This window comes from Carassius carassius, chromosome 10, assembly GCF_963082965.1.
Source record: "Carassius carassius chromosome 10, fCarCar2.1, whole genome shotgun sequence".
Lineage (NCBI taxonomy): Eukaryota > Metazoa > Chordata > Actinopteri > Cypriniformes > Cyprinidae > Carassius > Carassius carassius.
This window is the reverse complement of record NC_081764.1, coordinates 17,174,066-17,200,889: the sequence shown is the minus strand read 5'-3', so window position 1 is coordinate 17,200,889 and position 26,824 is coordinate 17,174,066. Positions and strand designations below refer to the sequence as shown.

At 36.4% G+C, this 26,824-nt stretch overlaps 1 protein-coding gene across 1 annotated transcript; it reads left to right on the top strand.

Moving 5' to 3' along the window:
• Window positions 1-756: 756 nt before the first annotated feature.
• Window positions 757-26,505, top strand: LOC132152305 (espin-like protein). The gene is made up of 10 exons (XM_059561101.1): window positions 757-771; window positions 1,677-1,867; window positions 7,222-7,390; window positions 7,697-7,879; window positions 7,984-8,079; window positions 22,736-22,876; window positions 23,723-23,867; window positions 24,086-24,219; window positions 24,760-24,924; window positions 25,034-26,505. The coding sequence occupies exons 1-10, from the start codon at window positions 757-759 to the stop codon at window positions 26,498-26,500; spliced, it is 2,706 nt and encodes a 901-aa protein (XP_059417084.1). The 3' UTR covers window positions 26,501-26,505.
• Window positions 26,506-26,824: the final 319 nt, after the last annotated feature.

Genomic DNA, 26,824 nt, shown 5'->3' with positions numbered 1-26,824 from the left:
CATCATTTATCATCATATATATATATATATATATTCATACTTTTCCGTAACCAACCATAACATTAACAGTTATTTTACATTGAATTAATGTTTCAAAAATAATAAAGCTTTTGTTTATTTTTAGATTTGTATGTTTTCTACAGAACACAATTTCATACAGGTTTGAAACTGCATTAGAAACACCAGCAACACCTGCTCCAAAAATAGCACTTTACAAAATAAGTAGTTCACCTCCTACAGGACCCACAGAATGGTTTTATTACATCACTTTCCCTTGCTCTGTTTACTCTTTGCTCAGTAGTATTGCATGATCACTGTAATCATGACCAGATGTGTTAGAGGGGGTTCAATCTAACCATTTACAATGTTTGTTTACCAGGGAAAAACAGGCAATATTGCTTCTCTGAGACCCATGCCACCCCACCCCCCAACACATCACCCCTTCTCACACTAATGCAAACCGGCTCTTTTAACATTGACGACCTCTTGATCTAATTTACTGCCAGCTGTGCTGTGTTAAAGTAGATGTTTTAAGTTCCTTGTTCTCATCAACTACAGTGATAACAAGTGATATTCTTGGTTGGTGGTCTTGCTGGAAGTTCATCCATTAAAAAAATAAGCTCTTGCTTGCCAAGGTCAAAGTATGTATGTACGATGAGGAATTAATAATGAACACTTCCTTGGTCTGATTAAATAAAGATGGCTACACTCATTTGATCACATTGACTGTGTAGAGGAGTGATGGCCCGTTGAGGAATGGGGTCTGTGTCAGTACTAGATTTATAGAAGAATGGATATACACTGTACACAATAAACACTGTTGCTATGATGGTGTTATGAAGGGGTATTAAGGGGTGGTGTTGGCGCAGTGGATAAGACACATGCCTTTGGTGTGAGAGACCCGGGTTCGAATCCACTGTGAGACACCAATGTATCCCTGAGCAAGACACTTAACTCCTAGTTGCTCCAGAGGTGTGCGACCTCTGACATATATAGCAATTGTAAGTCACTTAGTGTCAGCTAAATGAATAAATGTAAATGTTATGATGACATCATGAAATAAACTCTATCAAATTGAATGTTCTTTCTGCTTATGACTCAATGACAGCTCTTTACCAAAGTGTAGGCTCATGATTTTAAGTGGTTGTATTCTTACTTATTTAAAATAATAATAATAATAATACTCTTTCCTGTAGTTTCCTCACTGCTTAGTCAACTTTATTTGTTAAATTTATCTTCTGTATTGTGGTAATAAAAAGTTTGGATCATCATATAATGGCATAATTGCCAAAAGAATTAGGGATACAAATCTATTCTAAAAGACGTGTCAAGATATTATAAATGAACTCTTTGAATACGTTTATATGGTTTTAAAAAACTTTTATACAGTTTTCAAGAAAAAAAAAATAAATATAAAATTTTATATGGTATAACCAATCAAAAGTAATAACATGTATTACCTTGTTATTTTGTGGCAGAAAAAAATTACAAAACTGCAATTTGTAAACTAAGGGAATTCAGGAATTTAGAGAAAATGCTGAATTGCAAGATATATAAGTTATAATATAACATAAAACAAGATAATATAACATATAATAATATAAAGTTATTTATGTGCAAAGAAAAAATAAAGAATTATTGCTTATAACTATTCTTATTTGTTTGCATGTATTTAGGATCAGGATTCTGGTGGGGCCACTCCGCTTCATCTCGCTGCACAGTTCGGGAGGTTGGAAGCTGTCCACTGGCTGCTGTCTCATGGGAATGAAGCAGAAGTGGAAACAAACTGCAGTGTTCTTCCAGCCCACTATGCTGCAGCGAAGGGTTACCTCACCTGTTTGAAGCTACTGATTGGTCAAGCTCCAGGGTACAGTGTTACGGGCTCAAATACGTAGTAATGACAGAGATAAATCTCATGTGGCAGAGGTGGATGAAAAAGAGCATGTGACGAGCTGTTTTGGGTCACTGGTCTTGTGGGTCACACATCTCGAGTTATTTGTTTGAGTACACTGAGTGCCAGGGCTGGACTGGGACAAAAAATCGGCCTGGGCATTTTTGCCCAGACCGGCCCACTATATGATCATAAACACCACCCATCTTTGCACGCCCTTAATTATATGCATACCAACTCCTATTCATTAAAACCACTAATGCCATGTAATGAGTGAGTATAGGAACGAGTGAGAGTTAACAGATGAAATAATTCAAAATTTTATATTTATTAATACAGTTGAACTATACTCCACAGCGGTGAATCCTAAAACAAGCTATAAGCGGCTCTGGCATAGCAATACCAGTGTTTCTTACAGGATTTTTGTTAAAACTATGGTGGTGTGTCCTCGGTCCTTCAAGGGGGGTTCGGGGGCATGCCCCCCGTGAGAAAATTTTGTGCATTTTAATGTTAAATTCATTAATCTGGTGCACTTTGAGAGTTCAAAATTAAAAGCTCCAACCCATATTCAGTGTGCAAATTAAACAAAGAAAAATTTAAACCTCTTTTAGTTACAGTGTCTATTTACATTACACCTATACATAATAATAGTTATAATATTAATCCAATGACAGTAATACAATATTTTGTAAAACAAATGCACAAAAAAATAAAGGAAACTTTCTTAATTAGTTGTACCAATTTCTATACTTGAAAGAGATAAGCACATGATCTTTTATTTTGACGCAAACTGCATCAAGCTTTTATTTTGGCGGAAAACATGGTTTACAAAAGCCTCTTATTAAATTTCTAGTGAATTGCGGTAATCGTCAACTATGCAGATGTGGAAATAATCTACACTCATGACATGGCCTAAGTGTTTTGAAAGTAGTTATGCTTACCGCAGGCTCTACACTTTCTCATCTCTCTCCTGATCCTCCGTCCTCACTATCATCATCTGCCACAGGAGCTGATGAAGGTCAGAAAACATATATTTTGACACAGTTTACAGTGTCTGCTTTAAGGGCCTGGTTCTATTTTTTCACGCTATTTATCTGCACATTCCTTGCGTTTCTTCTCCATCTTTTTTACAGATACACACTGACACTGCTGCCGCTCGCTCACTCGTTTAAAGTTGTGATTGGGCCAGCCCAGTGTCAATCAAGAAAAGAGCCAATGGGCCACTGATCTACGTGTTTCATGGGCTGGTCTGTCAGAAAAAAAACTAACACTGACTTTGACCAATGCATTACACCGGCACAAACCCAGCGCCGCCAATTAAGCAAAACAAAACAAAACGAATGGGCCGCCGATGTACAAATTTTATGGGCCGTTTAAAAAAAAAAAAAATTGAGTATGAGATATCGGCCCAAAAAGCACGTCGGCCCACCGGGCAAATGCCCGGTATGCCCAATGGCCAGTCCAGCCATGCTGAGTGCCTTAAAATGAGTGTCTTTTTTTAAAAACAGATCCAATAACTATGTAAGCCAGTGTCAATATAGTTAACTCAAGTTAAATACGCACGCACGCACGCACACACACACACACACACACACACACACACAATACAATACACATAAACTGGATTAAAATGTTTATTTGAGCTAGTTGGCAGGGCAACATTTTTCATTTTCAGTTGTACTCAAGAAACTAAAACTTAACTAAATCTGAAATGAAAATGATTCAAAAATATGGACATAAAATTATTTAAAAATTACACAACAAATCTGCTAAAACTTTAAAATGAAAATGCAAAATGTAAAAAAAAAAGTATAATCTCAATGGTACAAAATTAACAATCCTTTCTCTAACATTCATCTAAAGTAGATGGATATTTTGGCAGAGTATGATGATATGATGATGTCTAGTCATATATTGACAGCATTGAGCAATCAAAGTTTCAGAGCTTAGCCACTTGAACTGATTTCAGTTAAATGAATGAAATTGGAACAGCATGTGCCAAAAAGCAGCTCAACAATATTCTTAACAGCGTTCAGTTTCTGATAAATATTTATAATCATATTATTGATTATTGCACATATTTCATTATAAATACATGTATCACAATTATTCTATATAATTAAAATGATAGAATCTTATTTTTTATATATAATTAATTGGAGACTAAATTATCCATATGAATTATTATGACATTTTTAATTTGTTATTCCTTCTCATACTGACCCAGTGTACCTTTTTGGTAAAACTACAGGACGTCTGTTATGTTATTTATCCATGTCCTTTGAAATGTAACACGTTCTCTGCTTGGGTGGTATGAGGCCACACAAAATGCAGCCCTGACACCAAAGCAACATGAATGTGCTTCCTCGTTAGTTTCATTTTGCTAGATATGGGTTTGATGGCAACAATTGCTCTAAGACCAGACATGGGTATTCCATTTTTTTTTAATTCAAACTTGAGTTCCCTCAGTTTGCTCAGTTACTAGCATAACTTTTGCATGTAATGAAAAGGGACGGAGGAAGAGTAATTGAGTTGTAGTGATCTAATGAACCATCAAACTAATTAACTTCATACCCTAAAGTTGATTATCAGTTGTCTTGTGTAAGTATATCACTGCTTCCTGTTCTCCCTTTCTCTCACGCATGTATAGATTCATGTTGCGTCTGTAGCATGACAACATCTGAAACATGGTCGGGATGAAATAGATGTGTGTTTGTGTATAGGAATACAACTACCAGAGCAGTGCCAGAGTACACAAATTGAGGGAGCATTTAAACTTTTTAGTTAAATCTACATTTTCAATACTTTTCTGAGACTGGTGGTTCTGGTGTTAAAGGGTTAGTTCACCCAAAAATTAAAATTCTGTCGTTAATGACTCTCCCTCATGTCGTTCCAAACCCGTGAGACCTCCGTTCATCTTCGGAAAACAGTTTAAGATATTTTAGATTTAGTCCGAGAGCTTTCTGTCCCTCCATTGAAAATCTATGTAAGGTATACTGTCCATGTCCAGAAAGGTAATAAAAACATCTTCAAAGTAGTAATAAAAACATCTTTCACCACACTGCAGTGTTGTGATGTCCGGTTCGCGAACGAATCACTCGATTTAACCGGATCTTTTTGAACCAGTTCACCAAATCGAACTGAATCGTTTGAAACAGTTCTAGTCTCCAATAAGCATTAATCCACAAATGACTTAAGCTGTTAACTTGTTTAATGTGGCTGACACTCCCTCTGAGTTAAAACAAACCAATATCCCGGAGTAATGCATGCACTCAAACAGTACACTGACTGAACTGCTGTGAAGAGAGAACTGAAGATGAACACCGAGCCGAGCCAGATAACGAGCGAAAGATTTCGAATTTCTGAATAATTTGCAATTGAATAATGCATTAGTAAATGTTGAAATTAACATTAACTATGATTAATATATGCTGTTGAAGGATTGCTCTTAAATAACATTAACTAATGAACTGTATTCTAAAGTGTTACCAAGATATATTTACATTTACATTTACATTTATTAATTTAGTAGACGCTTTTATCCAAAGCGACTTACAAATGAGGACAGTGGAAGAAATCAAAAACAACAAAAAGAGCAATGATATATAAGTGCTATAACAAGTCTCAGTTAGCTTAACACAGTACACGTAGCAAGGGCTTTTAAATAATATAAAAATAAAAATAAAACAGATAGAATAGAAAAAGAATAGAGCAAGCTAGTGTTAGAGGTCTATATAGATATTTAATTTTTTTTTTTTTTTTTTTTTTTTTAAGAATAGAATTAAAATAGTAATTGCTAAAGTTAGAAGTTCAAAAAAAGATAGGTAAATGGGTGCAGAGCCAGTGGTAGTTTTGAGGGCAAACATCAATGCCTTGACTTTTATGCGAGCAGCTATTGGTAGCCAGTGCAAATTGATAAACAGAGGTGTGACGTGTATTTTTTTCAGCTCATTAAAAATTAATCTTGCTGCTGCGTTATGGATTAATTGTCAAGGTTTGATAGAACTGTCTGGAAGATCTGCCAAGAGAGCATTGCAATAGTCCAGCCTGGACAGAACAAGAGCTTGAACAAGGAGTTGTGCAACATGTTCCGAAAGAAAGGGCCTGATCTTCTTGATGATGAATAAAGCAAATCTGCAGGACCGGACAGTTTTAGCAATGTGTCTGAGAAAGTTCTGATCATCAATCATAACTCCAAGGTTTCTGGCTGTTTTTGAAGGAGTTATGGTTGATGTGCCTAACTTGATGGTGAAATTGTGATGAAACGATGGGTTTGCTGGAAACACAAGCAGTTCTTTCTTGGCAAGGTTGAGTTGAAGGTGATGGTCCATCATCCAGCAAAAAATGTCTGTTAGACAAGCTGATATGCGAGTAGCTACCGTCAGGTCATTAGGATGGAATGAGAGGTAGAGTTGAGAGTCATTAGCATAGCAGTGGTATGAAAAGCCATGTTTCTGAATGACAGAACCTAATGATGCCATGTAGACAGAGAAGAGAAAAAAATAAAATAAAAAAAAAATAAAAAAAAATATAGGAGCTTGATAAAAATCCTAATTTTAGATGAAAATTTCAGATGGCACTTAGAGGCTTTCGCATCTGAACTCTTCATATATATATATATATATATATATAATATTTAAATAAAAAATAAAAAATGAAAAAAATAATAAGAAGAAGGATTGTTCCTTCAGCACCAAATCATCATACCTGTATTAGAATGATTTCTGAAGGATTATGTAACCCTGAAGACTGGAGTAATGGTTGCTGAAAATTCAGCTTTTCCTTCACAGGAATAGATTACATTTTAAAATATATTAAAATAGAAAACAGTAACTTTAAATCGTAATAATATTTAACAGTATTACTGTTTTTACTCTAAAAAATTCACATTCCAAGCTGGCCTGCAAATTCATTTCATACTTAAACAGCTTCATACAATCCCATTAAATTTAAATAAGCCTCCAGTGAATAATATTCAGACAGTAATTGGTTTAACAGTGGTAGACACTGACATAATCCTTTGCTCAATTTATTCTTGGCTAAAATAGTTGATTTATCAGATCTTATATGTCGAGACGCCTTTAGCACATGTTTGAATCTTTTAGCACAGTTATTAAATCCAATGAGTGAATCTTATATTGTTGGCCACAAAGGCCAGGATGACCAGTAAAACAGAGGTTCATTGAAGGGGGAATACATGTCATCCATAGATAAGGACATGGGAATACCGATAGTGGGAGAGGGATTTTATGCAGAAATATCTTTTAGTGTGAAATTCATATCAGCTTTCAAAATCCCATTTGAATAAACACCCAAATGGACCTTTTCAGGTGTGTTAATAGTCAGACTAATATGGGGGCCACGCCGCTCTATCTGGCCTGCCAGGAGGGACATCTACATGTTGTGGAGGATCTGGTGAAAGACTGTGGAACTGACGTACATCTAAGAACCCAAGATGGCAAGACTCACATGGACCACCATGCACTGGTGGTATGGCTGGTGGGTTATACATTCACCTAGACCAGGGGTAGGTAAGTTCGGTCCTAGAGAGCTGCAGACCTGCAGAGTTCAGCTTCAACCCTAATCAAACACACCTGAACAAGCTCATCAATCCATTCAGGATTACTAAGGTACAGGCAGGTGAGTTTTTTTTTTCAGGGTTGGAGCTGAACTGTGCAGGACTGCGGCTCTCTAGGACCGAACTTGCCTACCCCTGACCTAGACACATATACGCTTTGATATCATGTTGTAGTAGAGGTCTACTACAAGTTTACAAGTGCATAATACTTGTTTGGACTACTTCAGATGTCCTCAACAGACGTCAGCCTGTCTTGTCAAGATAATGAAGGGGCGACTGCTTTACACTCTACTGCCAGTGGAGGGCATCATCACATCTTGGAGAGGCTGTCACAGATGGGATCAAAAGTCAAGAAGGATTACTGGGGTGGCACTCCTCTACATGATGCTGCAGAGAATGGGGAGATAGAGGTGGGTTTAAATTGGGATTTGTGTCTGTTGTGTAGTGTCTAACACACAAATTATTTTAATTATGCCTTTAAATCATAATAATCGTATACAAAATAATTTCCCAGTGCTGTCGGATCCTCCTGGGTCACCAGATCAACCCAAAGGAAAGAGACATAGATGGGTTCACAGCTGCTGATCTGCAGAAAAAAAAAATTACATTAGTATGTGGATCATTTAGGGTTTAATGATTGATCGTTGTTTCAATTGTCTTTGTAAAGCCGTATGGTGCACACATGAATCTCTAGAATTATTCGAAATTTCATGCAGCCCTATCTTGATTGTGGAAATATTTAAAGTAGTGACGACATAAATAAATTACACTATGTGTTTTGCCATTTCCACTGTTGACCTTAGGGTCATTTTGAACAATGCCTTTTGAACTGAAAGTCAGAAATAATGTCTACTGAAGCTAAAAAAAATCGACATACGTAAAAGATAATTCATACTTAACCCTCTGATGCATTAATTATTAAATGATAAAGGACAATATTTATTTGTATTTATGCTAATATATATATATATATTTTACTTCAAAAATAAAATATAATAATTAACCATTTATTTATTTTAATGAATTTTATTTATTCCTTTACTCATTTATTAATGTATTTAGTTTAATAATAAGTGAGTTGGAGATCTGTCACCATGCATTTAATGTGTAATACAATGTAAGTCAATGACAATTTGTAAATAATCAAAAATAATTGTAATCCTTTTTAAACCTTTAACCCACAGTATTATTATTATTTTAATATAAAAATTAATGGAAATTCCCGCTGAAATGTCAAGTCATCAATTATAAACAGTGCAGATTATGGTGGATATACAGTATTTTCATTTACTATATGTAAACTATAAAAAAAATACACGAATAATGAGTTCCTTAGATCTTATTCTACTGAAAAACGATCATGAGGGCTTTGTTACTTTACCAGTTTTGTTAGGCATTGAATTATGCTTTTATAAATAATAACAAGAACAGACATGTATAATTATGAGAAAGGGTCAAAGTTTTTCACACGTTTTGGATGTAGCGTCATGCCATGAATGTTTAAAAATGATGTGTTGTAGACCTCACAGTGAAGTTTCACACAGACAAGATCAGAAAGCAAAAGCTCTCGTCCAATTTCACTTCTTGCCTCAATGGGTCAGCTCTCAATTGTTCTGTATCAAGATCTTTCACGATCAGTTTGTTTTGACTGACGTGTCCATTCACATGAAGAGCATCTATGAAAATCAGGCCAGTAACTCAAGATTTCATGTGGCACCTACTTTCTTTGGAACTTTTGTGTGCAGTGCACCTCAATGGCTTCTCAGCCTTCTTGTTTCACATGGTAAATAAGATGCTGCTTAATTTAAGACATACATTTTTTCAAGGGTGAACATGGTAGTGCTGTCGGGGGGCAGGCACAACAACTGAACCACATAAGACAATAAATGAATTCCACATTTAGAGCACAAAATTGATGGATCAGTCAATGGGGGATACTGCTGTTCTGGTGATTTACTGTATCTCACAACTGTGCATTCTTTCTTTTCTTTTTTAAAGATGTCCATCTGCATTAATGGGCAATGGAAATAGCAGCTGTTTTTACTTTTCCCATTCAAGAATTGTCTTGGATTTCTTCCAACATACCTTGCTTAGCTGATAAAACAAGTTTAACATGCTAATACTGCATGTGTGAGCTAAAATCCATATGAACAAATTCTAAAAAAAAACTGAATATTAATTTCCTTTAAATAAATGTTATATAGGGTATAGGCCATAAATTTATGTTATGCAAACCTCTGTGGACTATATTGGATACTCAGCTGTTGAACTGTAAGCATAATGACAAGCTTATGACAACAAAGGATGATTTCCATGGTTGAACCTGCAAATACTTTTTCATTGTATTCATGTCAGATAATAATAAAAAAAAAGTTTTCCCAGTTTTCCAAGTTGGATTGGAATCTTAAAGCAAGTTCTTGATTCTTAATCTAAATGTTCCATATTCATTTTGCTGTAAGTATCAAACAAATAAAGCCAGATCTAGGACTAAAAGCCATGTTTGTGCTATGCCAACAGGTTAAAAATCAATTGAACCCAATTAAGAATTCAATTTAAGTTTCATTAAATTTGACCATATCTGAAATTTCACAGAATTAATTACGCAGTTTCCAATCACCCTGATCACACGCTTCCATAGATCTAATGTAGAAATATAAGCTCCCTGTCAACATAGACATGAATAAATCAGTAATTAATTGCTCCTATATCGAGAGAGGGAGAGACTCAGGGTGTCACTAGACGTCAAGAATTAAGCCAAACTGTCCCAACAATAGAGATCTAATTAGTGAAGGGAGGATGTTGAAGCATCAGATGCAGCCGTTCGCAGTCTCTCTATGTGCCGGGGGTGTATCAGTTACCTTCTGACCAGCAGCCTAGCTCAGGTAGAGGGCCGGGGGCTGAGCTGGTTATGGGATCCACAGGGTTTGGTTTCGGGTTTTTACCATTCTAATGCTTGGAAACAGATACTTGATCTATCAAATCGGTTGAAGAACAGGATGTTTGCTGGCTTCAAACTTGCATCTGATTGTTTATCTTTTTTGCAATGTTAACACATCTGATCATGGAATACATTTGCTATACATCCGAAATCGCATACTTCCCTATCGTAGGTGAAAAATTGTATGTGAGGGGAGTAATATTTCCGAATTCATAGTATTTGAAAAACAGTGGGTGAGTAGTACCCAGATGACCTGCTTCTTAAACCCCAACTGATGGACACTTTAGTATCCCACAAAAAAATATATATAATAAAATCTTAATGTATCAAATAATTTGATCTTTTTGTGACAAGGCAAGGTTAGTTCAGGTTTTAAAATGTCGTGTGATGTTCCTGAAAAACACAAAATTATATTAATGTATTGAATATGACTTTTTACAATGAAAAGTGTATTAAATAAGACTTTTCGAAAATATGAAGTGTTCTCACAAAATAACTTGGCACGTTTTTTACACTAGACTTTATCTTTATCTTGGAAACCTTCTTATATTTCATTGACCCAAAAATGGTTCCCAGGCCTCCCACTGTCTTGGTCCACATCAGCATTATTTCATGAATAAAGCATTTTAGGTTTCCTCCTGGTCCACTTATAGTATTGCAAGTTGTAGTGTACTTCAGAAGGTTTTATTCCACCTCAGAGTGCTTGGGACAGGCCATCTCATTTCCTAACGGTGCCTGTAATGGATTGTTTGGGCCATTGGCCAGAGAGTTGCGTGCTAGGTATTTCCTCCTTTTTTTGATTTCATCCCAAAGAGGTCACCCTCTCTGAGCACGGCCCTCTGCTCAAAGTGTGAGTGCCTTCTCCCTGAGACAGCAGCAATCAAATAAACAGATCAAGGGTTTATTTTACAACAGGCATATATGCTTTGCTCTCATCTTATTCAGGCAGAGAATTAAAAGGCCAGCAGTATTAAATGTGTCTCTTCTGGCTGAAGAAGGTTTATTTCAGTACAACCAAAACAACAACAATTGCTTTAGATTGTGAAAAGTTCATATTGTGATGTATAATGAAGCTCTGTGCTTTGTGTATTGCTGGTACTTTCAAGCATTATAAAAATGCTTGGAGAGTTTGGGTCAGCATGGAGTCTTTACAAAAATATCAGTGCTAATCGACCACTAGGGGGTGGTAAGAGAGCTTTTTTACGAGTTTACCTCCCCCCCCCCCAACCACCCCACCAACATGTTTCTCATCAAACGCTCAGTCATATCTCAAGAATGCTCTGATTGCTTTGACCTTTAGTGATCTGCTACACATGGAACAGTGTTTACCATTTAACAGAGAATCTGTAATGACACACCGTGCACCTGCAGATTCTGGGTTTGCCGTAAGCAATCTTCGTTCATAATTTCCTTTTTTCATCTTCTAAAGCAGTTACGGTTAGGGCTAGTCATTTAGCTTTTTGGATCCACTTTGCACATTGATCAATGAAGTAAAGTAAATTAAGTGCTCCCTAATACCGCACCAAATACCTTTTTTTCTTTTAATCAAACATTGAATTTATATTGTTCTGAACTTTACATGCATTGTTGGTGTTCCCAAATAAGGGCATTGCTGTTTCTGAATTCTTGAACTTTCATATGTTCTAAATTTCATGAATAATGTACTTTTCGGCTATAATGAAGATGTAGAGTATGAATACATTATCAGAAATACTAAGTCACTTTTGTAACCAGTGGTCTAGAGGTGTCTAGGTTTGAATCTGATCTGTTGCTTTTTCAGCTTATGAGGCCTTATGGGATAGAGAAATGTCAACTCGTTCCACACCTAAGAATCTCAGCAGATGCAATAGGTCATCTGGGTGTTGCTCAACTACTGCATCATGATTACTGAGGCATTCTGGGCATTCAAATTAGGGCTTGCTTCTAAAGAAGTGTGCATGTTCAGATGTAAGGCATGTCCGTGACTTTGACTTGCTTCTGCCAACTGACAAATAAATTGGTGCCAAAATAGCACATATTTCATTTGGACTTAGAACCTTTGATGACAACAACAAAATCTGAATCTGACACATTATTTCTTTCTACTAAATTTCATTGCTTTACTGTAAGCACTTGCACATTGCATTTCACAAGAGTGTTTGTCTGTTCTAATTTCATCACTGAGATTTCCAGAAAATTCCTGGGTCAGTGACATATAATAGTGTCCATGATAAAAAAAAAAATTATATTCTCTTTGAGGACTTTGCCTCCTCATTTCAGAGCTCCAACGCATATATACAGTCAAATCAAAAATTATTCAGACACCAGATACAAATTTTGATCTTTTTTTTTTACTAGTGGGTGCAGGAAACTATAGTTCATTTATGTAAGGGAGGATAGCAAAATAATACACTGTTACATAATATACCCAAAAATTCCTACCAGTAAAATTAATACAAATTTGAGACCAAAAATTATTCAGACACTTTGACCTGGCCATGTTTTGTGTTATTTGACATTATCAAGATTAATTTGTTCTGACACAGTTTAAATTATTGTCGTATTTTATTTCCATTTTCTAAACTATAGCGAATAAACTACTACTACTACTACTACTACTACTACTACTACTACTACTACTACTACTACTAAACTGTAATAATGTGTGAAATGTTTAAGGTGTCTGAATAAATTTTAGTTTGAATGTTTATATGATTTCCTCAGTGCATTTGTTGGCTGGGTCTCACAAGATGAAAGTTGAAAGTAAAAATAACTTCCTTGTTTACAACCATTTCAGTCTCTTTCAATATAAAAGTCTCTTGTCATCATCTAATGGCAGAATAATGTAACAAAAATCACCATCGTGAACACACACCGTTTCCCAAGACTAAATACTATAATTAAACACTACTGTTTATATAAAATATTATTCATTGAATAATAATATTTAATAAGCAACAACTGCCATTATAAAAGATGCTAGGCAATTCAGTCAAAAGCAGGGCTTGAAAATGAAAAAAAAAAAAAAAATTCAATCGGTTCACTCCAGAATCGATATTTTAACGTTTCTGTTCCTGCGTTACTCTGACATAATTACCATTCTGAAACCGATCGGGTGGAAGAAATACCGGTTAATCATGTTATTTTAAAAAATATATATATAATTTGCCTAATAATAATAATAAAGCAAAATGTTAACAAATATTCTAAAAGCAGTTTTTAGTTTCTCTCCAAAACAAATCACCTCAAATTTAGGCTATAAAAATGTCAATCCAAAAGCAAATTAATCTAAGGTGAAGCTGATGCTTACCTCTCTCATTTGGCACAAATACAAATGTTTCCATGTTCCCGACGTATCTGGATGCTAAAATATGATTTATTATATAGTGTTTGTACTTTCATCTACAGTCGTGGCCAAAAGTTTTGAGAATTACATAAATATTGGAAATTGGAAAAGTTGCTGCTTAAGTTTTTATAATAGCAATTTGCATATACTCCAGAATGTTATGAAGAGTGATCAGATGAATTGCATAGTTCTTCTTTGCCACGAAAATTAACTTTAATCCCAAAAAAACATTTCCACTGCATTCCATTGCTGTCATTAAAGGACCTGCTGAGATCATTTCAGTAATCGTCTTGTTAACTCAGGTGAGAATGTTGACGAGCACAAGGCTGGCGATCATTAAGTCAGGCTGATTGGGTTAGAATGGCAGACTTGACATGTTAAAAGGAGGGTGATGCTTGAAATCATTGTTCTTCCATTGTTAACCATGGTGACCTGCAAAGATATGCGTGCAGCCATCATTGTGTTGCATAAAAATGGCTTCACAGGCAAGGATATTGTGGCTACTAAGATTGCACCTAAATCAACAATTTATAGGATCATCAAGAACTTCAAGGAAAGAGGTTCAATTCTTGTAAAGAAGGCTTCAGGGCGTCCAAGAAAGTCCAGCAAGCGCCAGGATCGTCTCCTAAAGATGATTCAGCTGAGTGATCGGAGTGCCACCAGTGCAGAGCTTGCTCAGGAATGGCAGCAGGCAGGTGTGAGCGCATCTGCACGCACAATGAGGCCAAGACTTTTGGAAGATGGCCTGGTGTCAAGAAGGGCAGCAGAGAAGCCACTTCTCTCCAAAAAAAACATCAGGGACAGATTGATCTTCTGCAGAAAATATAGTGAATGGACTGCTGAGGACTGGGGCAAAGTCATATTCTCAGATGAAGCCCCTTTCCGATTGTTTGGGGCATCTGGAAAAAGGCTTGTCAGGAGAAGAAAAGGTGAGCGCTACCATCAGTCCTGTGTTATGCCAACAGTAAAGCATCCTGACACCATTCATGTGTGGGGTTGCTTCTCATCCAAGGGAGTGGGCTCACTCACAATTGTGCCCAAAAACACAGCCATGAATAAAGAATGATACCAAAAGACCCTCCAATAGAAACTTCTTCCAACAATCCAACAACAGTTTGGTGAAGAACAATGCATTTTCCAGCATGATGGAGCACCGTGCCATAAGGCAAAAGTGATAACTAAGTGGCTCGGGGACCAGAATGTTGAAATTTTGGGTCCATGGCCTGGAAACTCCCCAGATCTTAATCCCATTGAGAACTTGTGGTCAATCCTCAAGAGGCGGGTGGACAAACAAAAACCCACTAATTCTGACAAACTCCAAGAAGTGATTATGAAAGAATGGGTTGCTATCAGTCAGGATTTGGCCCAGAAGTTGATTGAGAGCATGCCCAGTCGAATTGCAGAGGTCCTGAAAAAGAAGGGCCAACACTGCAAATACTGACTCTTTGCATAAATGTCATGTAATTGTCGATAAAAGCCTTTGAAACATATGAAGTGCTTGTAATTATATTTCAGTACATCACAGAAACAACTGAAACAAAGATCTAAAAGCAGTTTAGCAGCAAACTTTTTGAAAGCTAATATTTATGTAATTCTCAAAACTTTTGGCCACGACTGTAAATAAAACATCATCCTTCATATTGGCTTTATCAGCACTGTGAGGCACGGTCACGCTGAACGTAACATTTTGTAAAACGGAGCAGTGTAACTTTTTATTTGTTTCTTTAACTGTATTTTAATTTGATAATGAACAGGCTTCAATATAGCAAAATGGCAGAGGTGGAAAGAGTACAAAAATATTCTACTCAAGTAAAAGTACCATTACATTAATGAAATTTTACTTAAGTACAAGTAAAAGTACCAGTCTAAAAAATCCACTCAAGTAAAAGTAAAAAGTAGCTCATTTAAAATTTACTCAGAGTAAAAATTACTTAGTTACATTTTAACCAGTGGGAGGGAGTCAAAAATGGGACAGACCAAGGGTGTCAAACTCAGTTCCTGGAGGGCCACAGTCCTGCACAGTTTAGATTTAACCCTAATTAAACACACCTGATCCAGCTAATCTAATCATTTAGGTTTATTTGAAAACTACATGATATGTGTGCTGGAGCAGGGTTAGGGCTATGGCCCTCCAGGAACTGAGTTTGACACACCTGGGATAGGTCTATTAATCTCAAACTAGTTGTTTTTAATTAAAGGAATCAGTTATTTAGAATAATAAAACATTTGGGCTGTTATCTGGCAAATCAGTATCAACAAACTCATCTTTTCAATACAGAGGAAATGCAAAAGCTTCATCGGACGTGGCATTTAGATGTAATACACTGTTTAGTGCAGGACAAGAATGCATTTAACCTGCAGTTACAAATGCATGAATAATTTTTTGATATGCCAGACATAAAATGTTGAATACTCATTTGAAATTATAAAAACTTAATTATAAAAAAAAAAAAATCAAAAGATACTTTAAATGTGAAATTAAAATGGCCAGTATGTGTCAGCAAGTCACTGTTAATAAGTGAGTCATTGCGATTGAACCAAATCATTTAAACAGTTGATTCATTCAGAAACGAAACACTGTCATGTTGCTCAGAGATGCAAAATTTTGCTTTGGTGGCTGTGTTTGGAATAAATTTTTGTTGTAGAAATAGAGCAAAAACAATGGCAATATGGTGTCTAAAACGCAAGTCTCTTAGTTTACTGTCCTGTTGAAAAGAAAAAAAAAAAAAAAAAATATATATATATATATATATATATATATATATATATATATATATATATCAGTGGCGGCTGCTGGTCTTTCAAAGAGGGGAAGCTCATTTTCGGCCTACATTATAACCCTCTGATGGTCTTCATTTGTAGTGACACTCGGGGTCTTTTTGACCCCAGACAATAACATTTCATTTTGTAATAGTAAAATATTTAAATTTTTTACAAATATAATTTTACTCTGTTCATTTATGTTTTTACTAAACTTTGTACAGTTTTTGGAGGATTTAAATCTTTTACATTTCTATAAATAAATAAATATTTATTTAAATAGGCTTTTTTTTTTTACAAAAAAAGAAAAAAGCATTTCAGGTAAAATTCACTTCATAAAAGACCCAGATTTCTAACTTTCATACATGGGGATACCATGGATAATTTTATAAGGTTTAATGTAAGATTTTTGCCCATTTTTGGGGAAATTCAGTTTAAAAATTGTAATAAATCACTTTAACCACTAGATGGCTATAGTGTGTGTGTGTGTGTGTGTGTGTGTGTGTGTGTGTGTGTGTGTGTGTGTGTGTGTGTGTGTGTGTGTGTGTGTGTGTGTGTGTGTGTGTGTGTGTGTGTGTGCGCGCACATTTTCAATCTGTCTTAGTTACCAATTTAATTTTGTGGTGGTTCTGCATTTTACAAATATCAAGAAATATTGCCGCAGTTTGTCTTTCGAATACACTTGAGAAATCCGCGATCATGGGACTGAGCGTGAAACAGCTTCGCCGACTTCTTATGGTGCAGACCGCTGTCAGTCAAAAGGAGATCGACAGATCCTCCAATCATCACGCGGAAGCCCAGTCTTCATTCACCTCCAGAGACGCTGAGCGTCCGTGGGCGGGACATAATCGCAGCATTTATCCAATGACCGTCTAGCTTCGGAGCACTGAAAAAAACTGTTCAAAGCAGCCCCATCGAAGTCAATGGACGCTCGGCTTCAACAGGGAAATGCACTGTGACGCTACGGGAATGTATGAGAAGAAAATCGAGTCAGCCGACATGTAGCTGATTAACACAATACATAATACACAATAGTACATATTTGACCGTTGGGTTTTTATTTTTTACATTAGAGGGGAAGCTGAGCTTCCCTTGCAGTCTTAAAGAAATCCCCACTGATCTATATATATATATATATATATATATATATATGTGTGTGTGTGTGTGTGTGTGTGTGTGTGTGTGTGTGTGTGATTATGATTTTTAGAGGAAAATACAGCATTCTTTGTGTGATTTTGATTCTAAATGATTTTGATTGATTTCATTCTAAATGCATTTCAACAGACTGAATCACACAGTGAAAGAACACTCTAAATGCGCGCGTACATCATTAAAACAACAATTATGATATTATCGCAGACAATATATATCGCACACTCCGCACCAGTCTTTTTGGCTAATTTGTGCAAAACCTCTTGCTAAAATGTCAAAGCATCATTTTAACCACCAATGCAATGACGCAATTATTTAGCTCACCTCTATATGCTTACGTGGGGTTGATGTCTTGTCGAGATTTTATAAACTGCTAGTTTGGTCTCCCTAGGCAAGCACAGCATACACAGCATAATAGAGCATACATATGGCCAGGGGTTCACTTCATTTCCTTGAGTTCAACTTCAGAATATGACGGGGTTTCATTTTCAGCGGTGTCTGCACCACTAACGCCTGTTTTGTCCGTCTGCATCTTTCTTGTGATTTTAGCGCCAGTTTGCCCCCCTGCCCATTATTTACTGACATAGCTTCCAGGGAGCGATTTTTTTTTTTACTCAGTAATTAATGTGTTTTAAAATGTAGCGAAGTACAATACTTCAAACAAAATATACTTAAGTAAAAGTAAAATTACAGATAAAAAAAAATACTTAAAAAAGTAGAAGTACACAAAAAAGCTACTCAATTACAGTAACGCGAGTAAATGTAATTCGTTACTTTCCACCTCTGCAAAATGGTCATACCAATGCTGGTTGGTTATACAGAAACAAGACATTATTCAAACCTGTCAAGCTTTTACAAAATAAATCAAATTGTAAAGCTTTTGCAAAATAAAGAAAACTAGGGGCCTACTCTCTGCTGTTTTGTTTTCCTTTCCGAAAACTGTGGAACGTGTCACAATGAACCGTGATTTAGCACATTTTTTCTTTCGTTTCGTAAATTTGTCAATATGATTTTAGTGTATCCAGTATGCCTATATTCCTTTTTATGTAATCCTACAGTTTTTCTGTTTTCTCCATTCACAGAAGTGCTGCAGGTGTGTGATCTGTTGAATTCATCTCACACTATCCTCAGATAAACTCTTAGGGCGGTGCATTGCCATTGCGACTTACCTATGATGAGTTCACAGCTGAGCGGACATTTCACTCGTTGCTTTGGCGTCACATTTGCATAGTCCATACTACTGGAATTTGTGATTGGTTGACAGCAAATTTCAAATATTAAATGGAACGATAAAATAACGTTATTAACCGTTAATGGCCATTTCAAATATTTTGTTTCTGGTTCTGTTCCTGCCAAAATATCTTTCATTTCGGGTTTTCGTTTTCGTTTCTTGAACCGGTTCAGAGCCCTGGTCAAAAGTACGAAGGCAGTGCTCTGACATACACCATTAAAGTTACACAAAATATAACATGATGAGATTTTGCCAAAACTATTTCCTCTGGAAAAAAATAATAGATTAATAAAACTAAAGACTGCCCATTAGATTTACCCAAAATGATTAATAATACATATTTGACCACTATGGAGACAAAGCCAGTAGCAGGTTGCAGAAGATTTGCTTTCAGTGGGTTCATGAGTGCTGAACAGCCACTGAGGACCTGGAGCTCATATCTCCGAAAATATTGAAGGACATTTTCAAATATTTATCATATAGTTATTATTATTAACATTATTATTATTATTATTAATTATCTTTATTAACAAACCTCTTATTTGAAGTCTAAACAAGTACATTCTCACAACAAAAAAAAAAATCTTAAAACTACATTCTTTGACAAAAACAGTATCATTTTAGGCTTCTGCTAGCCTGTGACACTCACTGTGAGAAATATGGCAAGCGTAGTGATACAAACGGTGAAATGGTTGGAGTTCTGATATCACTAGAATATCACACTCCTCTCAGCCAATCAGATCCGAGGACCAGAAAGAACTGTTGTATTAATAAATTAATAAATTAATAAATATAATTTATTTGATTATATATTTCACACATATGCCTACATGATGGCTTAGAGCTCTTACTCTGGACGTGCTGAAATTTAGGATGCTGGAGAGAATAAATCAACTGACCTGATTGTATTGTCACCTATTTTTCCAGGGCATACATTATTAAACAAATAATGGAAAGGTTATCTTTCAGGCTAAGACTTGACAATGTTTTTTCTAGTGATTGGTGTGGATGTGTGTAAGGTCACGTCCCCTGTTTAATGTGGTCTCAAAGATATAAAAAACAACAACGTGTGAATGAAAGAGATACACGGTCTCTGTCCGCTTCTTCTGATTTGACAGTCTCCTGCTTTCTATCACACTGCTCGCTTGTTGGCATGTCGATCGGTTTGTTCATTAGTGACATTGCCGGCTACCCAATCCACTGTGTAAATTATTAAGTGCATTCTCCTATCAGAGTTTATTGTTTATTGTCTGTTGGGCCATGGCCAGTTGTTGGGAAGGTGTGGATGTAGTCAACACATCTCTGGGTGTTCACATCGTGTGTCACAGAGTGACAGAGTGATCAGGTGCTGCCTGTTTGGATATCGATCACAATTAGGAGGACGATAGTTTGTAAGTAACTGTTGTGCTTTATATGCATGTTGTGTTTGTAGAGCTAATGGATTGTTACTGTTTTTAAAATTTTATTTTTATTATTACTGAACAATGCATAATTACTGTTAATTTCAGATGCATAACATGAATTACAGTAATTGAGCAATTTTTACCATTGGTAGAATTACCTTTTGTTTAAAAACAGTCATTGTAATTTTTTACATTTATATTAACTAAATTTCCTCTTAATTCCGAATGTAATAAAATAAAATGTAATGTTTTCATATCATGATTATTGAAGGTTTATTTAGGGTCTCTCTGTAATTTATATTAATATATCTTATTGTCTTTATTGTGCCTTTAAAAGTCCACAGTTTAAGGCTTCTAAAATTGAATCACTGGAACATTGACATTTATTTTTACATCTAATTGGTTGAATATACGTATATAAATTTCTATATTCTATAGACCAATAGTCTAATACATTGTCAAAATGCATTCCAAATAAAAAATATTAAATTTGACATTTTACATGCTAAAAGTAATATAAGCATCACACTAATTTAATGTACAGTGTGAAATATTTATATCCATTTTGATATTTGCTGAAGGTTACATTAAAAGATGTTAAATTGTGGCTGTTGTTAAATATTAACTTTAAGTGAGTGTTTTTAATGATGACAAAGGGAAATGAGCATGCATGATTAAAAATCCAATATCTACCATAAAAAATACAAATAAATAAATAAATAAACATAATAATAATAATAATAAATATCAACCAGTAACAAATATGCTACCAATAAACTCTACATAATAATAAATATTAACCAGTAACAAATATGCTACCAATAAACTCTACACCCATAGTATTATGTTTCATTAAACATGTATTTTTATTTATTTATTAAGCTTTTGTTTTCTGTTTAATCTGAGAAACGTGAGAAATGAATAGGCTAGAAGTCTACCTGAGCTTGCTTGCTTAATCTGTTACTATTTGTAGTAAAGAATTGATCCATAATTCTATGTAAAACAGCTAACATAGAAAGAATTCCATCTTCAGCTCATTCATCAACCTTTCTCCATTTTTAACATAAACTTTCCAGCACAGAGGATTTTCTGCTGTAGACACTTTGGACCGTTTTCACTCAGTCCTCTAAATTTAAAAACTGTCAAACATGGTCATCTTGTGTTTTAACTGAAGGTGTAAAAGTGATTTAACTTAGAATGTATTGCTTATATGTCAACACAAGTGTGTGGTCTTGAATTCCTCTAGAAAACAGAGAGATATGTGGAGACTCTAACCTTAACCAAACCTCACACAAACTGCGTATGCCTTCATATTTCTTCTATTTCTGATTCTTTTCCCCAAAAAATGTAATGCACTGAGAAAATATCCCACAGTCTCTGTCTGTTTCAGCTCTACAATGATGTTCTGCTAACTTATTTCCAAGATAAAAGTTTGTCATGTCTTAGGGTTTTATATCTGTGAGTCTCCCCCTCCTAAGTAACTGTCCAAAGCAGCTGGTGAAAAAAGATTGTAATTTGTTTTGCACCAGATTTCCTCCATATTACCGTATAGGACCTTATATGGATTTTGTGCTTTTGCTGTAGTCTCACTCTCTCCATCAGTGTTTGTGTGGCCCATTAGGCAGAGGAGAGAATGGGTGGACAGTGTTACTTCAGCATCCACTGCCTATGCCACAGAAGAGGATAGCTGATGAAAACCAAATGGGCCATGGTGTCCACTGGCTTTGATTAAACCTTCACGCAGAGACAGATGCATCCTGATCTTGAGCGAGGAACTGAACTGTGGCTCAAAGATCACGGAGGAAAGAAATTCCACTTCGCTAATGTAGATTTGCCCCATATACTCACATTACCCCTCCCAAAGTTTATCTATTTATGAATTGCACAACTTCTGGGAAATGTATTCCTGCCTTTGCCCAAGCCATGTCACAGCGCATTTCGTTCTGTTCGGACATCAAAGTGCCGTGCAAGAGGAAATTGGGAGGACCACCTCACAGAGACAAAGCAAAATAGCATGCTGTGGCGTATCAGTGTTCCCTTTGATGCTCTGTGCGTGTGTGTGTTTTACAGAGAGCCCTTTGAGAGCCACATTTGATATGCATCCTGCACGGAGTCCATTAGGATATTACGGTTTCATCAGCAGGGATCTAAATGTTTCCATATACTCCATATATTTTCCCCCTCTGGTAAAGTGGGATCTAAATGTTGGGCTCAGGTGCAACTATTTTGCCCCCCGCCCGCTAGGGCCCCTCTTACTGTAATGCTCACATGTCACTTTGCGGACCACAACACTGCACAAAATAAAGAACCCCAATAGCTTTTTAATGTGTATGATTCTGATATTCTGCTCAAATAGCAATAAATGTGCTTTTATTCCATTGCCTTAAAATGTTCTTTGATGGCACACTACCTGAATCAGTATATATTATATGATAATAAAAGCTCTTTGTATTGCAGTTCTTTCCAGTTGCCCAACCTCTGGAAGAAAACTGTCCAATAGAGGAAGAGCTCCGAGAGAAACCAGCTGTGTCACGGCAACCCAGCTCTGATTATTACAGACAGATCATTAATACTCAAAAAGACATGGACAGTCTTAAGGTAAGTTTTATATGTCTTTGAACAACAATACAGTATGAATGACAAAGAGTATAATATTAGAACTGTTCAACAATTTGGTAAGCTATTTCCTCCGTTAATCCCTGCATAGGTAGCTGTCTTCTAAAGCAGTGTCCTTACCACGTAACACCTCATAAGGAGTTATTCCGAACATTATATGTAGAAACGGCTCCATGTGCCACACATCTGTTAGTTTAAATAGTTTGCTGTCAGTGTTTACATGTACACTGGGCTATGTGTGTGATTTAAATTTCAACATTAGCATACATTCAACTAGCATGAACTGTGCATTCACTGTACTGTACAATTAGTTTGTCCACTAGGCAGTAACACTATTCTGGCCTGTTGTTTCACAGCTGAAAAAGAAACAAATGAGACAAAACAACAACAGACTGCAGGAGGCCACAATAAGATGGCTGAACAGATGAGCACTTATGTGAGGGGGATAAGAGATACCAGCAACTTTAGTTTAAATGAGTAAAAAAAACATATTTATCAGTCATAACTTATGAAGCAGACACTGGAAATTGATTAAACTTTCTAGTTGAATATGTGTCGAGTGCCTGTCTTTGCACATTCTCTCATATAAAGTATACTTTGAATGGCTACACGTCCTGCTGTTCACATGTGCTAGCAATCGCTTCAAAACTGAAGTATCGTTTGGTCTTTAGAATGTTGCTCAAATAATGGCCTAAAATGTTCCCTTCATGGGCAGCCCATTAGATTTTGGAACAGAACAATTATGACAGAAAAGTGTGCTTAATACTTGGCTGTAGTATGTGTCGATTTTCAGTGGACTGACTTTCCATTTCATTTCAACCCCACCAGCATCCTGAGACGGAAGATTCCCCTCAAGCACGTTACCCCCCTTCAACTCGTTCACCTTCTCCTCACCCTTCCTCCACTACCCCCTCGCCTCCATCTTCTAGCTTACATGGGAAAACTGTCCAGAATGTCCACATGGCCACTACGGGTGAGAAAGCCCTAAGGGGGCTGTTTAATACCCCTAGTGCTGTTTTAAGTGTATGTTCTGCACTGCTGTCACCATTGACTCATCCTTCCTTAATTTCACTTGATGACTTAATTCCAGTTTAGTGAGTAATGGTAATCAGCCTATGTGAATATGATCAGAACATAACTGGAAACAGATGAGAGTAACAAACATTGTTCTTGTTCTGATTGTCATTGCAGTGGTGAAGAACCTTAGTTTCAGTATGCCTCCGAGTAAGCCAGTACCAGAGAAAGGGAAACTGTTTATGGGAGAAATGAAACTGGGAGATGTAAGAAGTATTGCCAGCATTAAGAAATCTGGATTGGCCATTTCAGTTAAGAAATCTAACATTCACATTATATTATGATAATTGAATCTCTAAGGCTATCTTCACACTAGCAGAATACAGTTGTCATTCCTGTATTAGAATGCTATATAGAGTTACATGACAACTGCATTCTATAACCGAACAGACTTTTCAATTTTCTAAATACACACTTGCCTTTCTGTTAGAACAGCAACGTACTGGGTAACTGACTTTTTTTTTTTACTGATACTAAAGCTGTTGTATGTACACAACTATTCTCCAGTTGTCTTAGTAAATACTGTATGATTGTCAGTTCGTAAACACTTACCATGTGAAGGTAGCTTATTTATAGAGTTACCTTTATTGAATGTACTAAAGCACTGTATATATATATCTAAGAAAACTGCATCAAAATACAAAAAAAGGAACTTAAACAACCAAGTTAATTAAGATCTTGATTTCATATTAGCCAAGCATGATAGTGCTTTTTTTGTTTTTCATGTTCTAAAGGGCACAATTTAAACTACAGTTCTTTGCAAATAAATTATTGTCTTTTTTCTCTTTTAGAATAAAATGGTGGTGTTACCAACAGAGGAGGCAAATTTGTCTGATATTGATTACCTGGTACCCATGCACGATGAGAAGGGCAGATCTATAGCAGAATGGAAAAGACAAGTGATGGTACGACAGCTACAGGCCAGCTTATTTGACCAAGAAACCCAGAGGATAAAGGTAAGATGTAAATATTGCATTAAATGTCTTTTAAATGCATAGATAAATCTGAGATGATGCTCTGACTGCAGCTTTCTCTCTTAACTGGACATTTTATCTTACTCAACAGGAGAGTGGTGGTAGATATACAAAGATGGACAGTTGGAGGTACTCCCATGCTCACAATGCCATCCTGGGTCCGTTCGGAGAGCTTCTAACAGAGGATGATCTCATTTATTTAGAGAAGCAAATTGAGAGTGTCTCTATGCAAAAGAACTGCGAGGGCTATGAAATGGAGCTTGCTCGTCTGGCAGAAGAACTTCGAAACATTCTCCCGGCACCCATTGTCAACATCACAGTCAATACCCAGTACAAGAACTCTACACAGACTCCCTTACCTGTTTGGTGCAACCGTATTTCAGGCATTTTGAAGAGTATGTCACTGCTTATGACCAACCTAACAGACCAGCCCTACTGCAAAATGCCAAACACAGAGCTTGTGAATGTCTTCTCTCAGCCATCAGAGAGGCAATCCGTCAACAGAGGCAGGAGGGAGAAGATAGAAAATGAGATTCAACAGTTTGGGGTCTCTGTGAGGAACTTAAAGTCAAACTTTGAGAATCAGAATGATTCCTCACAACAGGATTCAGGGATGACTGAATCACTGGGTGAACTAGAGCAAGAACCGCTAAAAAATGGTTCGGATGATGTTTCCCAGAAACAAGAACAAAGACCAGAGGTTGACCAGACTGATGATTCATCTATCAACTATGAAAGCACAACACTGCGCAAGGAACGTATTGTGGTCTTGTTCCTGGGTCACTGGAAGAAGTCGGCTTATACTGTAACCATGAGAAACGCTCATAGGAAGCAAAGCGTCGATTCCCTGGATATATCTAAGAAGCTGAAGTGTGAACGCAAAGCTAGCTTGGATATCTCTCCGAAGAACACCATGGAAAATGGCAAATTCGGGCATTTCTTCAAGCAGAGAAGTGCCATCAATAAGATGATTGGGAACTGGAGAAGCATGATCTCATTTGTACCTTCGCGACAGATCCGGAGACTCAACCGACAGCAGGCCATTTTTTCACCTGAGCAGTTCCTGCCCCGTGTGGATGGATCTCCCATTGACAATGACGCGCTGACACTCGACCTCTTTATGCTCGGCTACTTTCACATCCTTGAGCTAGATTTGCCAGCAGATGAGAGGAAAATGAGACACTTGCTGTGCTTTGAAGTCTTCGACCATGTGGGACGTTTCACCTGGGAGACTGTGCGTGATTTTCACAAGGCTGTAATTCAGGACATTGAGGCAGGAAACCGGGAATGGAAGGATGGATTTGAAGACATTAAAGTTAAGTTCTTTGGAGATGGAACGGGCCAACCAGAGCTTGAACACTCAGAACATACCACAACAGTAGAAACGAGGCCTGTGCCTAAAGTCATTGTACAGACGCCCACCACAGATGAAAGTGATGTCCTGAAAAAGAATTCTGATATTAGTAGTCTGACTAATGAGGAGATTTGCCAATATATTGACCGTAGTTTTGCTTTCTGGAAAGAAAAGGAGGCTGAGATATTTGATTTTGAGAAATGACAATATGTATTTTTTGGCAGAAATGTACATAGAGATTCCTTATTATCTTTATATATATATATATTTTTTTTAATTTGATGTAGAACTGGTACCAATATTTATACAGTTGTGACATGTAAGGTCAGCTTTTGCAATTTATCCTCCAATTTTCCAGGAGTGCAAGGTAGAAGACTGCCAAAAACTGAAGTGTTTGCCTTTTTGTCAGAATTATCCATATGTGATTTAAAACAAATGAAATGCCCTTTTCTGTAAAATTTTTTGTTACTCCTTGGGAATCAGCACATTTAGAGACTTAATTTGCACCAATGTTGGCGGCTTCTTACT